Below are 15,160 nucleotides of genomic sequence, written 5' to 3' on the forward strand. Positions count from 1 at the left end.
ACAGCCCATGCTGCATCCCTGTATAGAGGCACTTGCATTTATGTTACATCTTAACACAGAAGATGAGGACAACCCAACGTTTTCCTTCAATGTTGGATAAGCTTGTGAAATTAGACAGAAATTCACTAGTAATGGGACATGAGGACATGCATGTGGAGTTGATTGAAAGAAAAGTCCACGTGCTCATCCCAGGGATCCCTTCAGTCTTACAAGCAGGAGAAGACATTGTTCAGAAAATACCGGAAGTGAACAGCCAACCACATGAGAGCAAAACTGAGTTTTGCTAAACTTGGGTTTAGGGAACACTGGCCCATTCTAGAGGATTTTCTCAGTCAAGAACCTACACTTCACAGAGAGGTGAGATAATGATCTTGGCTGAGAAATAAGTAGAACAATTAGAAAGACATTAAACCAAGAACACAAGTGAAACAATTTCAAAGAGGGAAATAGAGCACAAATGCACCATGTCAGAAGTAATTAAGGCCATTTGACAAAGAATGAGAGTAAGATTTTTCTTTTTCTTTGCTCGTTTCAAAGTACTAGGAGACCAGATAACAGCAAAAAGGATGTGGACTGCTTTTACTGGTAATAAGAATCTTGATATAATTGTCATTACTGAAATCTACAGACAATTACACCATTTTAGAACATTAAGAATGAGAAAGTACTGAGTAGGCAAGGAGGCCCAGAAAGAGAGTTCACATTAAAATCCCATCATCTATCATATGTCCAGCAATAATTCAGAACAGGGCCACAACTTCATGTAAATTAGTGTCTGAAGTAACAAGTTAAAAGATTCTTCATGAGATTTTATTACAGACCAGTAAAGAAAAAAAAATAATTAACCTTTAAGTGTTGATCTCCAAGCTATATGAATTAACACTTGCACTATCAGGACAACTTCAAGTTGAGAGCAAATGCTGGCTGTCCCATCCAACAACCAAAAAAATATCATTTCATTTTCTAAAAAGGAAAAAAAGATTGCTTTTCTATAGATAATGTTTTGCTCCAACATAGGTAAACGCTACTTTAGATTTCAACATAAGGAATAAAAATCTACTAAACACTTGACTGCTGCTTCATCGGCTAAAGACAACGGGGAGAGACGGAAGGCCCAACCAGCCAGGTAAATATTTGATGCTTCCTAAGGGAATCAACCAAGGGAAATCAGATTAGAAAATTTATCGTAGAAAACATGGGAGGCTTAAAATTAAAAAGTAAAAGGTGACTGGGAATTCTTGAAGAACAGTTTCAGGAATACTACTCCATAAATTGAAGAGGAGAACCACTGCTGTGTTCTCCATGCAGGTCAGCACTGAAGTGATAAGAGCAGTTACAAAGACTCTAACACTAGGCCATGATGAAATAATGGTCAGTATGAATTCAAAATTAGAAAATGAAGGGCAAGAACAAGAACAAATTACATAACAGTAAAGAAAACTGCATTTGGCATGGCAAAGGACTACTGAGAGGGGTTTTGTTACTGTTGTTTAAATTAGATAATACCAAAATAATTTCCTACACCCTGTGCAAACTAGTCAACTAAGCAGACAATGAATAATTGCTAATAAATACAGAAAGCAAGATGATCAATATTTTTAATTTTGCTGCTGTGGAAATATTATTTTCCTTATTACCAAATAAGGATTTTTGGCATGAGCTACCTGAACTTGAATAAATTTTTTACATCTAGTGGATGTTGTATATCATCCTCCTTAACTTCTTCCTGAAGGTCTTTCTGGGACAATAAAGTTAAATTTTAATACATTTTGAAATATTAGGACATTCAAGAAGACTATAAAGATAGCAATGTCAGGCTAATATTCAAAAAGGAGTAAGATGATCCACAAAACAACGAGCCAGAAAAATAGCACTGATTCTGGAAAAATGCTCGGAAAATTCATTTGAAATTTAATTTTGACACAGCATTGAAGAATACCAATATCATTAATATTGGCCAGCTGAGTTTTACAGTAAATAGTTCTTGCTACTCACACGTATTTCCTTTTCTTGGTAAATTACAAGTCTGATTGATGCAGATAGTATTGATGTAAGACTCATGCTCAGCTGAGTCCTACATGACATTAAAAATGAGCAGTATAAAATGTCAGCTACACATGTTTTAAATTAACTAAAACCCAGTTAAGGAGAAGCAGTCAGAGTGGTTACTGCGGAACATGTTTGCGTGTGCTGAAGAGGCTGTACAAGGTGTTGGACTTGGCTCTACCTTCATCATCATTATCTTGATATAAATGGAAATTTCTGATCATATTTGTAGGTGACAAAGCTTGGAAGACTGCTGGGCAATTCCAGAACCAAAAACAAAAACCATGGCAATCCTGCAGGATCCATCTTAGCCTGGGGTGAACACATTGCATGGTGGAGGAAATGAGCTGCCCTGTATGGCTGCACCCTGTGGTCACAGCTTTGAAAAATCCTCCTGTGCAGGGGCCAAAGCTGCAGCTGGCTGCCATGGGAGGAGCGACATGCTCCCACCTTGCTCTGTCCATCAGCCAGCCAGGCTGCACAGGGAAGCCAACTGGAGCAAAACCAGCCTCACCAAAACAAAGCTTCCAAACAAGGAACTGCTTCATGGTTTCACCATGTTTCAGGTGACACAGGTCAAATAACCCCGGCAGGGAATGATGTAGAGGTCCGTCGCAGAGATGTGCAGCTGCCAGGGTCCTCCCCAATGAGGCCACTGCTACCACGGCCCAGGAGACCAGAGAGCAAGGACCCGCAGGGAAAACGGCACCTGCCCATGATGAATGGTGCAGACAGAGAGCAGGTTGTCTGGTGCTTGCCTTCTTAAAAACCTCTTAGAAATGGAACAGTAACAGGTAAACCTCAAAAGTGACAGGAAAACTGGAAAAAATACCTTCAATGGAAGGCTAAAGGAGTTTGGCCTCTTTAATTAGGAAAGAGAAGATTGAATGTTGACTTGATTACCATGTACAAATACCTTCATGTGAAGACATACCAGGTTCTAAAGTGCTCTTCAATCTAGAAGATAAAGTATAACGACAGCTGGAAGCTGAAGCATACAAATTTAAATGAGGTACGAATTTTAAACAGTGAGGGTGATTAACCGAATAACGAAAGATCAGCACGGATCCTCTATTCCCTGAATCAAGATTGATGACTTTCTGGAAAATATGTTTAAGCTTTGCTTAGTGAACACACACACACAAGGTGATGAGGATCCGATGAGATGCAGGAGGTCAGGTCGGACGGTATAATAGCTCCATCTGGTCTTAAATTCCAGATACCCATGAATACTGAACAGCAGTTTTATGTCATTCTGTCACGCTCACAAAACAGATTGTAAAGCAAGCAGTAATAAAGTTGTTTTGCACGAGAATTAGGGCTCAAAATAAAGTGTCCAAGACTCCCTCTGCTCCAACACTGTTTTCACATCTCATAAAATCCAGTTTTGCCTTCAGTTCTGAACTGGAAATACATAACTATTTGGATCAGGTGGTTTGTTGTTATGTTTTGTTTTCCTTCCTCCCACTCTGTATTTAAGAGTCTTTGCAGCATGCAAGAGTCTGTTCCTACAAACCCCCACCCTTTTGTGAAATAACATCAGATCCAAAACTTTTCCAGCATCCTAAACTTTACCAGCCCCATTGCATGGGGCTTTGAGCAACCTGATCTACTGAAATGTATCCCTGCCCATGGCAGGGAGTAGGAACTGGATGATCTTTAAAGTCCCTTCCAACCCAAACCATTCTATGATTCTATGATCTCCTCAAGCACACTGCACTCTGCAATATATTTCAGAAAGCTGAATCAGCTTTAGAAGAGCGTAGGACTTTCTTTTTAAAGAAACATCACACAAAATGCTTGAAAGGTCTTGGGCTAAAATGAAAGTGAAATAAAGCTGAGCTGTTTGGGCATGCTCCAGGGCAAACAGCAATCATGCTTGTATACTACTAACGGTTTATTCTTCATATAAGCAGTTGTTCACCAGGACACTTCAGCAGGATCAGACAGAGTGGCTACACCAGCAAATTACACAACACAAACATTACTGTGTGCTGTTTGAATGCTTCTTGACAGAGTTTGGCTAAACCAACTTTCATCTTCCCATTTGAAGAGCTGGCAGAGGCCAAGAGCCATTCTCAAGGGGCAGTTTGGGTGCAGCCCTGTTGTCTGAGAAGATAAGAGAGGTTAACAGTGTGCATGACAGCAGACTGTGCCAGCTGATCTTGGTGTGGAACAACACTCTGGACACACTAGAACTCCTGCTACAGAGGTAGCCTGAATGTCAGAAACAACCTAAAAAGCCATTGAACTGAACTGGAAACACAGAAAATTAATCATCAAATTGGAGCTTGCTCATGGTTTGGCAACGTGCCCGTAATTCACACAAAGAAGTTCAATTCTATGCTAAATACTAATAAAGTGCATTACTTTAAAACAGAAACAATAAAAACAGTAGCTCCTCTCTCAGAACAAGACCATGAGAATCCTCCCTCATGATCCTGTCCTTAAGGAAAATGCATGGGATTGTGATTCTCATTCTTTACACCCAGGATCCTGCAGACAACCCAACAGCCTGTGCTCCAAAGGCCTGACCTATCTGAGGTGCATAAAAGATAAAAATTAAAAAATGAGGCATCCAGAAGCCAAGATTTTATTTTCTTGACCTCCAAAACATTTCTTAAACCTTCTGACAGCTTCATGAAGAAATTTTATGTTCACCCAATACGCCAGTCCAAGAGAAAGCTTTGTCCTCCGCTGAATCCGACTCTGAAAGATGCACAGCCCCACAGCTCTTTCATTTTATGTCATATTCCCAGACTATGCATCTTTCCCTCCCCATACACACCCTTCTGCCAAACACCTTCTGTAACTTCATGTTCCCAAGACCTCCAAGACCCAACTGTCATAACAGGACACACTACTAAGAAATCCAGCTTACATACCTCTCTTCCAAACTTTACATTTCAGACAAATTATCATTTGCTATGCCTCTTCAAGAACAACCACTCCCACAAATTCCCACTGCAACCCCTGGACACGTTTTCCCCCAGCCCTGCCCTGTCATCATCCCCCGTCTGAAGAGGCCAATCTCACCTCCAGTATCCGGGTCATGGAAGTTGGGGTCCAGTCCCTTCTCCAGCAGTCTGCAGACCTTCTCCGCATTTAGCATTTGCACGTACTCCATGAACTTCTTCAGATTTGCCTGCAGCCGTGACACCCCAGGAAAACATACAACACATAGTGTTAACACACCAATGGGAAGAAAAAAGCCACCAGAGGAATATCCTCATTCAGGAGATCCAAGGCAACCAGCAAGGATAATGGTGCAGCACCCACTAGAAGCCAGGGCACTTATTCATTCCCAGGTCCCTGAGACTATATTCTCTACAAGGCAAATACTCTCTTCAAGGGTATGGCATAAGTCCACATGGAATGTAGTCCTTCCTACCCACTCTTCAAGACTGGAGATTGCTGGACCATCCCAAGGAAGCCACCCTCTGCCCACACCACAACGCTCTGCTAAGGCACACTTTCTGTTCACAAACACCATGAGGGCAGGCACCCATTGTACATGCCTGTGACACAGATGCATCACCAGACATCTATCAAGGCATTTGTCAACCATGCAGCATGGAGCTGGCTATGGAAAGTACAGTGCCAACCACCCACTAAACAGCACCAATGACGGCAGAGCACACTTGGGTCTGTGTCTCACTGCAGCATTGCATCTTCTCTTGTAAATAATTTTGAGGCTGTATCATCTGTCTGCCTGTTGAACTTGAAATACTCAAGAAAGATCAAGCTACTCAAACACCAACTATTATTGTATGGTGTAATGGGTATGGCTGTTGCACTCTCTGCTGTGAAATTCTGTTTTATTCTTGGTGTAATTTTCTGTCTTTGGCCAGAGACATACATTTGTTCTCTTGAGGGGACTGAGTGCTCAAAAGACTCCTTTAAGTCTGCCTGGCTGTTTGTAGGTTACTGTTTTTTTTTTTTTTTTTTTTTCTCTTTTGGATAGCTACACTTGATGAACATATTCTTTTATTAAATTTCTAGACTCTAGAAATTGCAGCTCTGCCAGGCAGGCAGATAGCACTTGGACAAAATACAATGTGAAAATACTCATTTCCAGTCCAGTTTTTCAGATCTTTGATTGCAGGTTGGTTTTTGTTTGTTTGTTTTTATTTTTCTTTTAGCTGATTTTAATTAAGCCTTGAAGCAGACAGTTTTAGGAAAGGAAGTCTAGAAAGTGCCTGACATAGCAAAAATAGTGTGCAAACAGCTGAGGGAAGACTTTGGGAAATGCTCTAGCCAACCAGCCAACCTGCAATCAAGAATCAAGGAATAGCTGTAGCTCCTGTGAAACACTGCACTGCTGGCTGAATGCTTCTGAGCAGAGCAGATTTTCCACACAGTGAAAAAAATCAAGATTCAACATTTTCCTTTATTTGACACAGAAGAATGTTATCTTTTATGAAACAAAATGAATTCCAAAGTGTTTCACTTCAAATTTCATTTTGAAGTCTTTCAGCTGAAAAAAAATCTGAAAATACCAAGCACGATGCAGAAACATTTATGATTCTTTTCAATGACCTTCTAAACAAAATTTCATTATGCATTATCTTGTGCAATATTTTGCTTCTGCCAAAGTTTAATTTTCTAAGGGGAAAAGTTAATACTTTTAGAAGCAATTCTACAGAGGACACCGCAAATCCCCAAACTTGGGACCTGTAAAATTCACCTGTGCTCTTTCTCTTGCATGCTGAGGAGACCATGGCAAGAAGTTATACAAAAAGTATCACCAAACTGAGACTTTTAAAAGATGAGGCAAATTCATGCTGGGCTGTTTACCTGGTTAACCATATTCTCTCTGTGTGTAGTTAGTGTGCAAAGCTAAACATTCTTTGCATATGTTTTCTAAGATTGGCACCGCAGACCCATGCCATAAAACAAGCCAGATCACATATGTAAAGTTCTAGTCATTGTAGTGCACCACCCCCTGCAACATTAACTCCATCTCATGAGAGATTATTAGCTCAGGCAAAACCTTGCAGTGGTGCAGCTCCACTGTATGCATACCAGTACTCAAGCGGCTCACTCCAGATGTCCACAGTGACACCCAGACACGGGTCACCCGAAGCAGAACGAGCTGGAAATGTGCATCCACAGCATAATTGATTCCCACAGCACAAATGGGCACGTGCAACTGCCATCAACTGCAGCAGCGCACAAGTGCTGCCTTTCTGATGGCAAGACACCTCCCTGACCCTTTTGTTTTTGTGTTGCTTCTCCCCCAGATTCCTTCTTGTTTCATGAGTAACTAAAAGCAAAATATTTCTCCTGTTTTAGTATTCCACCAGCACAAGTACAGTAACACTGGAGAAGCTCACAGCCACCTGCCAGCAACAGTACAGACTGACCACTCCACAACCACCTCCAGGATGTGATCCCAAAATGCCTATTCTCAACTGTCACCCAATTGTGCAGATTGAACCCTGTTCTTTCAACTCCTGTTTGTCCATATGTCCCTTCTCCTTCCAACAGCCATTTAGCAGATGATGCTAACCTAACCCAACAGACGATGCTCCATGCATGCTAAACCCCAGTACCCAAGAACAGGTCTGACAGTCTCAGCAAGATCCTTGACAACAGAGCTGAGTCCATGTCAATGATGAGCCCATGCCCACCTCCATGGTGCCAGTACCCTCTGCCCATGCACATCCCTTAAGCTGCAGCCTTCCCAGGTCCTCTACGGCCATGGAAGTTTCTTCTGTGAGCTCTCTGCTCAGGCAGACACCGCACCCCTGTGCATGCGACAGCGACTTCTGACAGTTGCATGTTTAGGTTTTTATCAAACATCCCAGGTACTAAACTGAACTGCTCTTGTGGTTCTACTGCTAACTGTTGTTTTCAACCCAGAAGTGCATCCTATCCAGACCATCTACATCCATCAGCAGTGTGCTAGTGTATACTTCTACTATTGTAGAATAGTAGTATATTGTATATTGTAGGTGCTCAGGAAGGTAAAACGTATTTTGACAATCAGAAGATGATGCACTATGCCAACTTTTAACGATAGTTTTTATATTTAGCAAGGCACTGAAGATAAAAGCGCATGAGTAAAAGGAGAATGCAGAAAGAGGCACCTTCACCTCTGGGATGTGCATTCTCCCACTACAGGTGCTTGTTAATCATCAAGGACCTGTGCACCACACAGGCGCTAATGGGTGACCATATGGAATTTCCATTTGGGGGAAATCCATTACTATTCTGTCTTTGCAAATGAAGAACAAAGAATGTTCACCTACACAGATCTCAGATCAAATCTACAGCAAAGCTGCAAAAACAATCTGTCAAGTCCATAGACTTTACCTGTAAAATAATAAATAGAAAAATATTTTCTTCCATTAGTTTATAACTGCTTAGCAGCATGCTCCAAATGTGCATCTTAGTGCCCAAGCTAGGAGTTCACTGCAGTTCACAAACTTAAAAATACAAGGAGAGGACAGAACAAAATGTAGTGGCTTCTTATCATCCCTTGCACAGTTTTGTTCCTCCACTTTTGGTCCTAGACCTTGGAGAACAAGGGTAATACCTAAAAACCGAACACAGATAATGAAAAAGACCATTTACTGGAGGCATAATTATAGATGTTACAAGAATCACATGTCTAATCACAGGACTGGATGACTGCTTTGCTCCACTTAGAAATCTGAATTAAAATATAACGAGGAAACGGACTAATAAAAAGAAAATCGCAACCGAGATGGCATCTCTGATTGAGTTTACAGCATGACCTTACTGGAAGATGTGTTTGTACAACCAAAGCAGTGAACTGTGTCAGCAGATGGGACAAACAGACAGGAGCAGGGTCACCTTGCACCATTTCACTGCCAAAAGACAGCAGGTTTGGAACTGTGTGCTTGAACAGCAAAGCAGCAACCAGAGGGACCCGTGTAATTTTGTTACAGGCACAAGGAGCAGCAGTATTCACAAGCGTAGCTGTCCAGAGCTTCATATTACTACAGTTTTCAGTTTCTTATTCTTCACCAATGGAGAGGTAATAATTAAATCAAGTGAGCTGTTTTCCAGAATAAAGTTAGAGAAAGACATTGTTTCACCAGAGTTAAAATTTTGCAATGACCACAGAGAGAAAACTGTCTCAAAGCACACATACTTGGGAGGCACTCTGCTACTTCCCAGAGAAGTCTCCAGGACTCTGCCAATAGCCAGATCTGAGAAATAACAGAAATCTGATTACGGAAAGGAACAGGATATTACAAATTAAGATGTTTTGGTCAGTTCAGACTTCAAAATGTTGCATCACAATCCAGGCACTCTTGTGCTTGGCAGCCTCTCACATACCTAGCCATTGCAGACAATGCCTCCAGCACCAGAATGCCTGTGGGACTCCATGCTCATCCTGGCTGGCTCCAGGATCCCTGAGCTGAGCCTGCAGGCCAGCCCCAGAGCCTCTCAAGCAGCCCCAGCTCAGAGGGGGATGCAGGCCCTCAACAACAGGCAGACACCTGCCCACAGTCTGCGGGGCAGTCTCAGCTTCTTTTGGCACAGTGGCCCACCCCCAGCAGCACAGCTGAGCGATTCTGCCAGCATTTGAACCAACACCACACCAGGAACACAGCACAGGGCTGATCGGAGTTTAACAGCTTGAACTGAAATCAGACCCAGGTGGCTCCTGGGAGCCACTCTCTGCCCACTTGCCACCGCAGTCATCAGTGGCAGCCCCAGGCACCATGACACACACAGCAGTGCCAAACTAACAGCAACTTCATCCTGGCTTTAATGTCTTTGTTTCAGTAAGATTTCGGCTACAATAAGGGTATCTCTCTTTGCAAAAATACAGCTGTTAAAACCTGTGTTTGCCATGTGACAGCTTATGCTAAATCCATACTTACAAGTATTTAGAAAACTGTATTGATTAAATGGCCCTTCCTCCAATAGTCATGAATTCAAGCATGCTTTATCTGAATCATTTGAAACCAGAAGCAAAACATACTTGGCTTTGTAAATCAACTCAAAAACTATACCATATCCCGTGCTGGGCACATTATAACCACTTTTCAAAGAAGCAAATGCTGGTATTTACATTCTTCCATGTTGTTTTTTTCAGCTTATGGTGCATAGAAAAGCTTTCCTATCAGATTGTTTTTCATTTCAATTTAGCTAGAAACATAGATACTTTCTTTATAATTTGGACTGATTCACTCAAAGCCGAAAGGAGATTTGAGAGCTGAGAGAGTAAGGAAGCTTGCTTTCCTCCCCCAGTTTATGAATATAATCCTATCAGGAAAGGAATGAGATCTCATTATTCTAAGAACCTGAGGATTTGGGGCCAGGTTTTCAAAAGTATTAAGGTGACTAGACATGAAGAGAGAGAGCAAATGTCAGACTCCCACAGAAATCAAGGGGAGCTAAGCAGATGCCTAAATCACTTAGGCAATTTTGAAATCTCACCAGATACTTACTTATTTTCTGTCACTTAAATACCTTTGAGAATTTGTAATGAGAAACACTAATACAAACCAAATCTCCCTTTGTTTAAAAGATCAGTCAGCTTTAAATACAAAATATATGTACTGATAAATTTACTTTTCTTCTTCTGTGTCCAGTACGTTACAGGAACATTTATTAAAGTGATAAAGACACTATTTAAAATGTTATTCCACTTTAATTTTAATTGAATTTCAGCTTCTGCCCAAACACAGTTGGATACAAATCAAAATAATAATATAAAAAAAAATCAGAATCCAGTAAAGGCATCACATCCAATTGCCTATACAAAAAATTAAAACGTAAACGTATTTCTATAAAGATATCTAACTGCTTAAATAAATACTCATAGTGTATCTTCCCACGAGCAAAAGTACCATATTTAGTGTGAAGATCATGGTGATTTTCAAATCAGTGTGCTTGAATGGCTATACTAAGAGGCATGAAGGAAACCTTCCTTGGGGAGAAAAAAAGTAAGACACAACAAGAACTTATGCAAATAAAATTAAACTAGCATATGGCTGCCCCTCGCTGATTTCGTTGGCACTTTGTGCCTATTTCTATTTCACAGAATCACAGAATTTTAGGGATTGGAAGGGACCTTGAAAGATCATCTAGTCCAATCCCCCTGCTGGAGCAGGAACACCTAGATCAGGTCACACAGGAACGCATCCAGGCAGGTTTTGAATTTCTCCAGAGAAGGAGATTCCACAGCCTCTGGGAAGCCTGTTCCAGCATTCCCCCACCCTCACTGTGGTTGGACTAGACCTTGGAGGTCTCTTCCAACCTAGATGATTCTGTGATTCATATTTAAGTGGAACCTCCTATCTTCTGGTTTGTACCCGTTGCCCCTTGTCTTGTCATCAGATGTCCAATTGATTTCCCAATGTCTCGGTGCAGGCCAACAGCAGGTGAGGGCAGGGGTTGGACACAAGGGGCTGAGACAGGTAGGACCCTCCCATTCCAGCACTGGGGCCATTGTGGTCTCTAACAAAACTCTGCAGTGCAGCTGAGCTCACCGCCTCCAGCATCTCTTGCAGGCTGTCCATGAACCCTGCCCTGATCCTGGAAAAGGAGGAGCCCAGTTAGAGGAGACGAGCCAAACCTGGCTCTGCCCTAATCCCACCATTGGGAAGCCACTGGGGCTTCTGCTCAAACCTCTGCCACCTCTCCCTTGTACTTCAGCTCGATTTCCACATCATTACCCAAAACACCCTATGTCAGTAGATGACTGTTGAGCAAGTCTGAGGCGTGTTCACAGAAGTAAGCCTGAGGTTAAGATCAGGAAAGTTCCTGGGGAAGGGACACAGTCGCAGTCATCCTGCTGGGACATTGTGTTCAGCCCATTTTCCCTCATTAGCACAAAACCACAAGAAAAATCAACACCCTACAGAAAATAAAAGCTCATTGAGAAGAAGCTGGTGCAAGGGAACAAGTCTTTCTCTCTTGAATTGAAATGAAAGAAAATAAATGAGATATTCTTCTTGCAGAGAAATTATTCTAACTGTCACTCACTATTCAGCCCAGGCTGGGCGCACAGGAAGCCAAGTGCTCAGCCGCACCGCAAGAGTGGAGAGACAAAACATCCCCTTAACGCCAAGTGCATGCTGATGTTTCCAGCAATTTTAGTATCAAAAAAAAAGCCTAATCTTTCCTTAGGGCCTGGTTTGCTACAAACAGCAGATAAAATTAAGACAAACCATCCACAAATCAGAGTGTGGCAGATGACATGGGGTCACAGTCACCAGAAGAAGTTGGTCCTCCCTTGCACCAGCCATTTTACAAGTTCTCACTGAGGCAATCAGACAGCAGCAAGTAGACATCATTGATTCCCTCAGAAACATCAGATAATCAATTTCACTGCACACAACAAGAATCTTTAAACATCATCTCCGAGGTTGGCTCAGTGCTTCTCCAAACCCTTTTGAAGCACTCCCAGCATGAATGGGACCAACAGCCTGCAGAGGGATGCTCTGGCCCAAGGTCCAAGCTGTGGCAGGGGCAAGCACTCAGCAGAGGACTGAGGGCAGTACCTGCTGTCCCACAGGACACACACCTCCACGAGGGATGCTGCAGGTGTGCTGCTCCGAGTGCTGCTGAGGCAGCATGGGCTCCAGCCTGCACCAGGCGATACTCAGCTAATGCAACCAGACAGGCAGAAGGCACAGTGCACATGGTACCCGAGTAGTTAGTGCTATTTTACAGTACCTGCACAGATGCTTGTCTATTCATGGCAAGTCCTTTCACTGTCCAGCATTTACTGCTGACATTAACGAGTTCCTTTGGCTCTCTAATTGGATTTTCAGGGGTATGACAACATTTTAAATAGGAGCACAAACTGGCCAGCACCGTGGTACCTCAATGGAAGCTCCCAGGCCAGTATGCACATGGCTGCTCTGCCACCAGCAACCAAAATGCTGGCAGCCCATCTTCTCCTGGAGAATACCACACAGGACAATACACTGATACTCCCTAAAAAGGGCTTAAAGAAGGCAGCTGTGCATGCCACACCAGCAAACTTGGTCACTCCTATACCAAACGCCAACGGCCCAGCTCTGCCTGAAGTCCTTCACAGCCTGCCCCGGCTGCCTGCCCCCATGCCTCCTCCCAGCATCACCACGGCCATGGTGGTTGCTCCAATCTCCCAGGTTCATGTAGGGCTAAGACATCCCCCACAGCCCACTGCTCCCTGGAGCTGTGCCACCATCCCCTCCACATCACTACGGCCCTGCTTATGCACCAGAACATAGAGAAAAGCTTGTGGCAGTCACCTGTGGCTGCTGCAGCTGTTGGCTGCCAAGCTGATGCTCTCTCACTGCTCCTTCACCCAGCTGCCTGCACAGACCCTGTCCCATCCCCATGCCTGGGCTGGCTGTCTTCTCTAATTGTACAATTTGCAGCACATGAAGATCACTGCCTACAGCTAATGCTTCCTATCTACACTGATGTCAGTCATCTACAACAGTAATGGCGGACACACTGCTAATAATTGCTTTAAATGTGTCGCTTCTTTCCCATTCAAGGTGGTAATACCCCATGTCTTTTGGTAACACCATGTCCTTTGTGGACATTTTGGTAAATGCCAAGATTTTTCTGCTCAGATTTTTAATTTGTAAACAGGTTGGGATTGCCCTTATATCACATGCATTTTTTTGCCCTCCCATTCCAAATTGTCTACTGCAATTCAGTGAAGAAAAAAATCTATTAGAAGTGTCACTGCCTTCAGATCCCAAAAGGTATGAGAGATTGAATGAAGCTGACTGAATGATTTTACCAAGTCACCTTGTTATTGCTGCCAATTCAAGAAATCAGCTTCCCCACTTCCTAGAATAAGTTGCCTGGCATGCAAAAGGAATTTTTTTGTTTTGCTTTGTTTTGTTTTGTTTTTTAAGTGGCAGTTAAGATTCATACATCAAGAGCATTTAAAGTTTCAGGTAGGATATCCTGCTACCTACATGTACAATGAGACTCTAAACTCTGAATGTCTTGGTACTTTACTCTCATTCGGATGAGCCTGTTAGCCACAGGTCTCAAGATTTCACATATACCACAGCTTGAGGCACAGTCCTACCATCCCATTAGACCTAAAGCTAATTCTTCACAGCACTTTACATTACTGCATTTCAGAGAAAACAAAACAAAACAAACAAACAAACAAATCCCACCAGTAATTCACTACCCAAAAGATTAGGCGTCATTACAAATAATATGGAAACAATTCCATCCTCATGCCTCAAGACACATGCATGGTCTGCACCATTCCACAAAGGGATTGGCGCTATGCATCTCTCTCGCCCTCTCCCAGCTATCAGTGCCGAGCTGTGCCATGCAGTTAGTCACGCTGCTGCCGTTGGCTGTCAGCACTGTCATTGCCCCTTTGAGCAGCTGGCACAAGCATGTCTCCTGCTCACCCACCGCCTGCACCGAAGCCCTACAGGAGCAGCCCCAGGGCAGTACCAGGGCTCCTCTGCCATCCCCATGAGCATCACGGCCCACGGTGCCCGTGGGCTCCTGGAAAATGCCAGCCAAGGGAAATATGCATCAGCATCCTCTTGATGGAGATAAAAGGGGAGCACAGATGCAAGATTTCATTTGGATGCCGTACTTTAGTGGCAAAGAACAGCTTAAAAAACATAGAAACAACATGAAGGAGTTTTGTTATTTTAAGCAGACCTTAAAGCAGAGAGATTACGTGAATATTTAATAAAGCTTATTTATGGCTACTATACAGTCTTAGGGGATGTCCTCAGATGCTGCCGTTTGGGTCTCCCTGTCACAGGCATCTGCAGCCCTCCCTCTAGGAAACGCAGTCTCCCACTGGCAAAGCTCAGAAGTGATTCATGTTTCCTGGCGCCAGGGAGATGCTGAGAGCTTTCCAGATTTGCTGCCTGGATATTCTTATGCCACTAGACAGAAACGTCATGACTTTAATCTTTGTGAGTCAAATTCAAACTCTAGTAGCATTTTGTTTCTCATTTCTGCAGCTCTGCTAAAGGAAGACAGAGGACCTGTTTCTTCCCATGAGGAAGATTTTAACCTTTACAGTAGGTCAAGTACTTTGGGAGAAAGTTTTGTTCCCTCTGTGTTAAGCCTGTAGCTCCACCCCACTCAGCTCTTGCTGCTGTACATGTTAACTGAAAACTTACAACCCTCTTGC

The 15,160-nt window shown here is 42.9% G+C and overlaps 1 protein-coding gene across 2 annotated transcripts in view; it reads right to left on the reverse strand.

Moving 5' to 3' along the window:
* The window catches only part of SHANK3 (SH3 and multiple ankyrin repeat domains 3), a 369,667-nt gene that overhangs the window by 290,151 nt on the left and 64,356 nt on the right, over positions 1-15,160 (reverse strand). For both annotated transcript variants that reach the window (XM_084506714.1, XM_084506715.1), the window contains one exon: positions 5,083-5,191. In XM_084506714.1, the coding sequence (XP_084362840.1) occupies positions 5,083-5,191 (109 nt within the window). The remainder of the gene's footprint in view (positions 1-5,082; positions 5,192-15,160) is intronic.

Source organism: Aythya ferina, assembly GCF_964211825.1.
Source record: "Aythya ferina genome assembly, chromosome: 1".
In the NCBI taxonomy this organism is placed as follows: domain Eukaryota; kingdom Metazoa; phylum Chordata; class Aves; order Anseriformes; family Anatidae; genus Aythya; species Aythya ferina.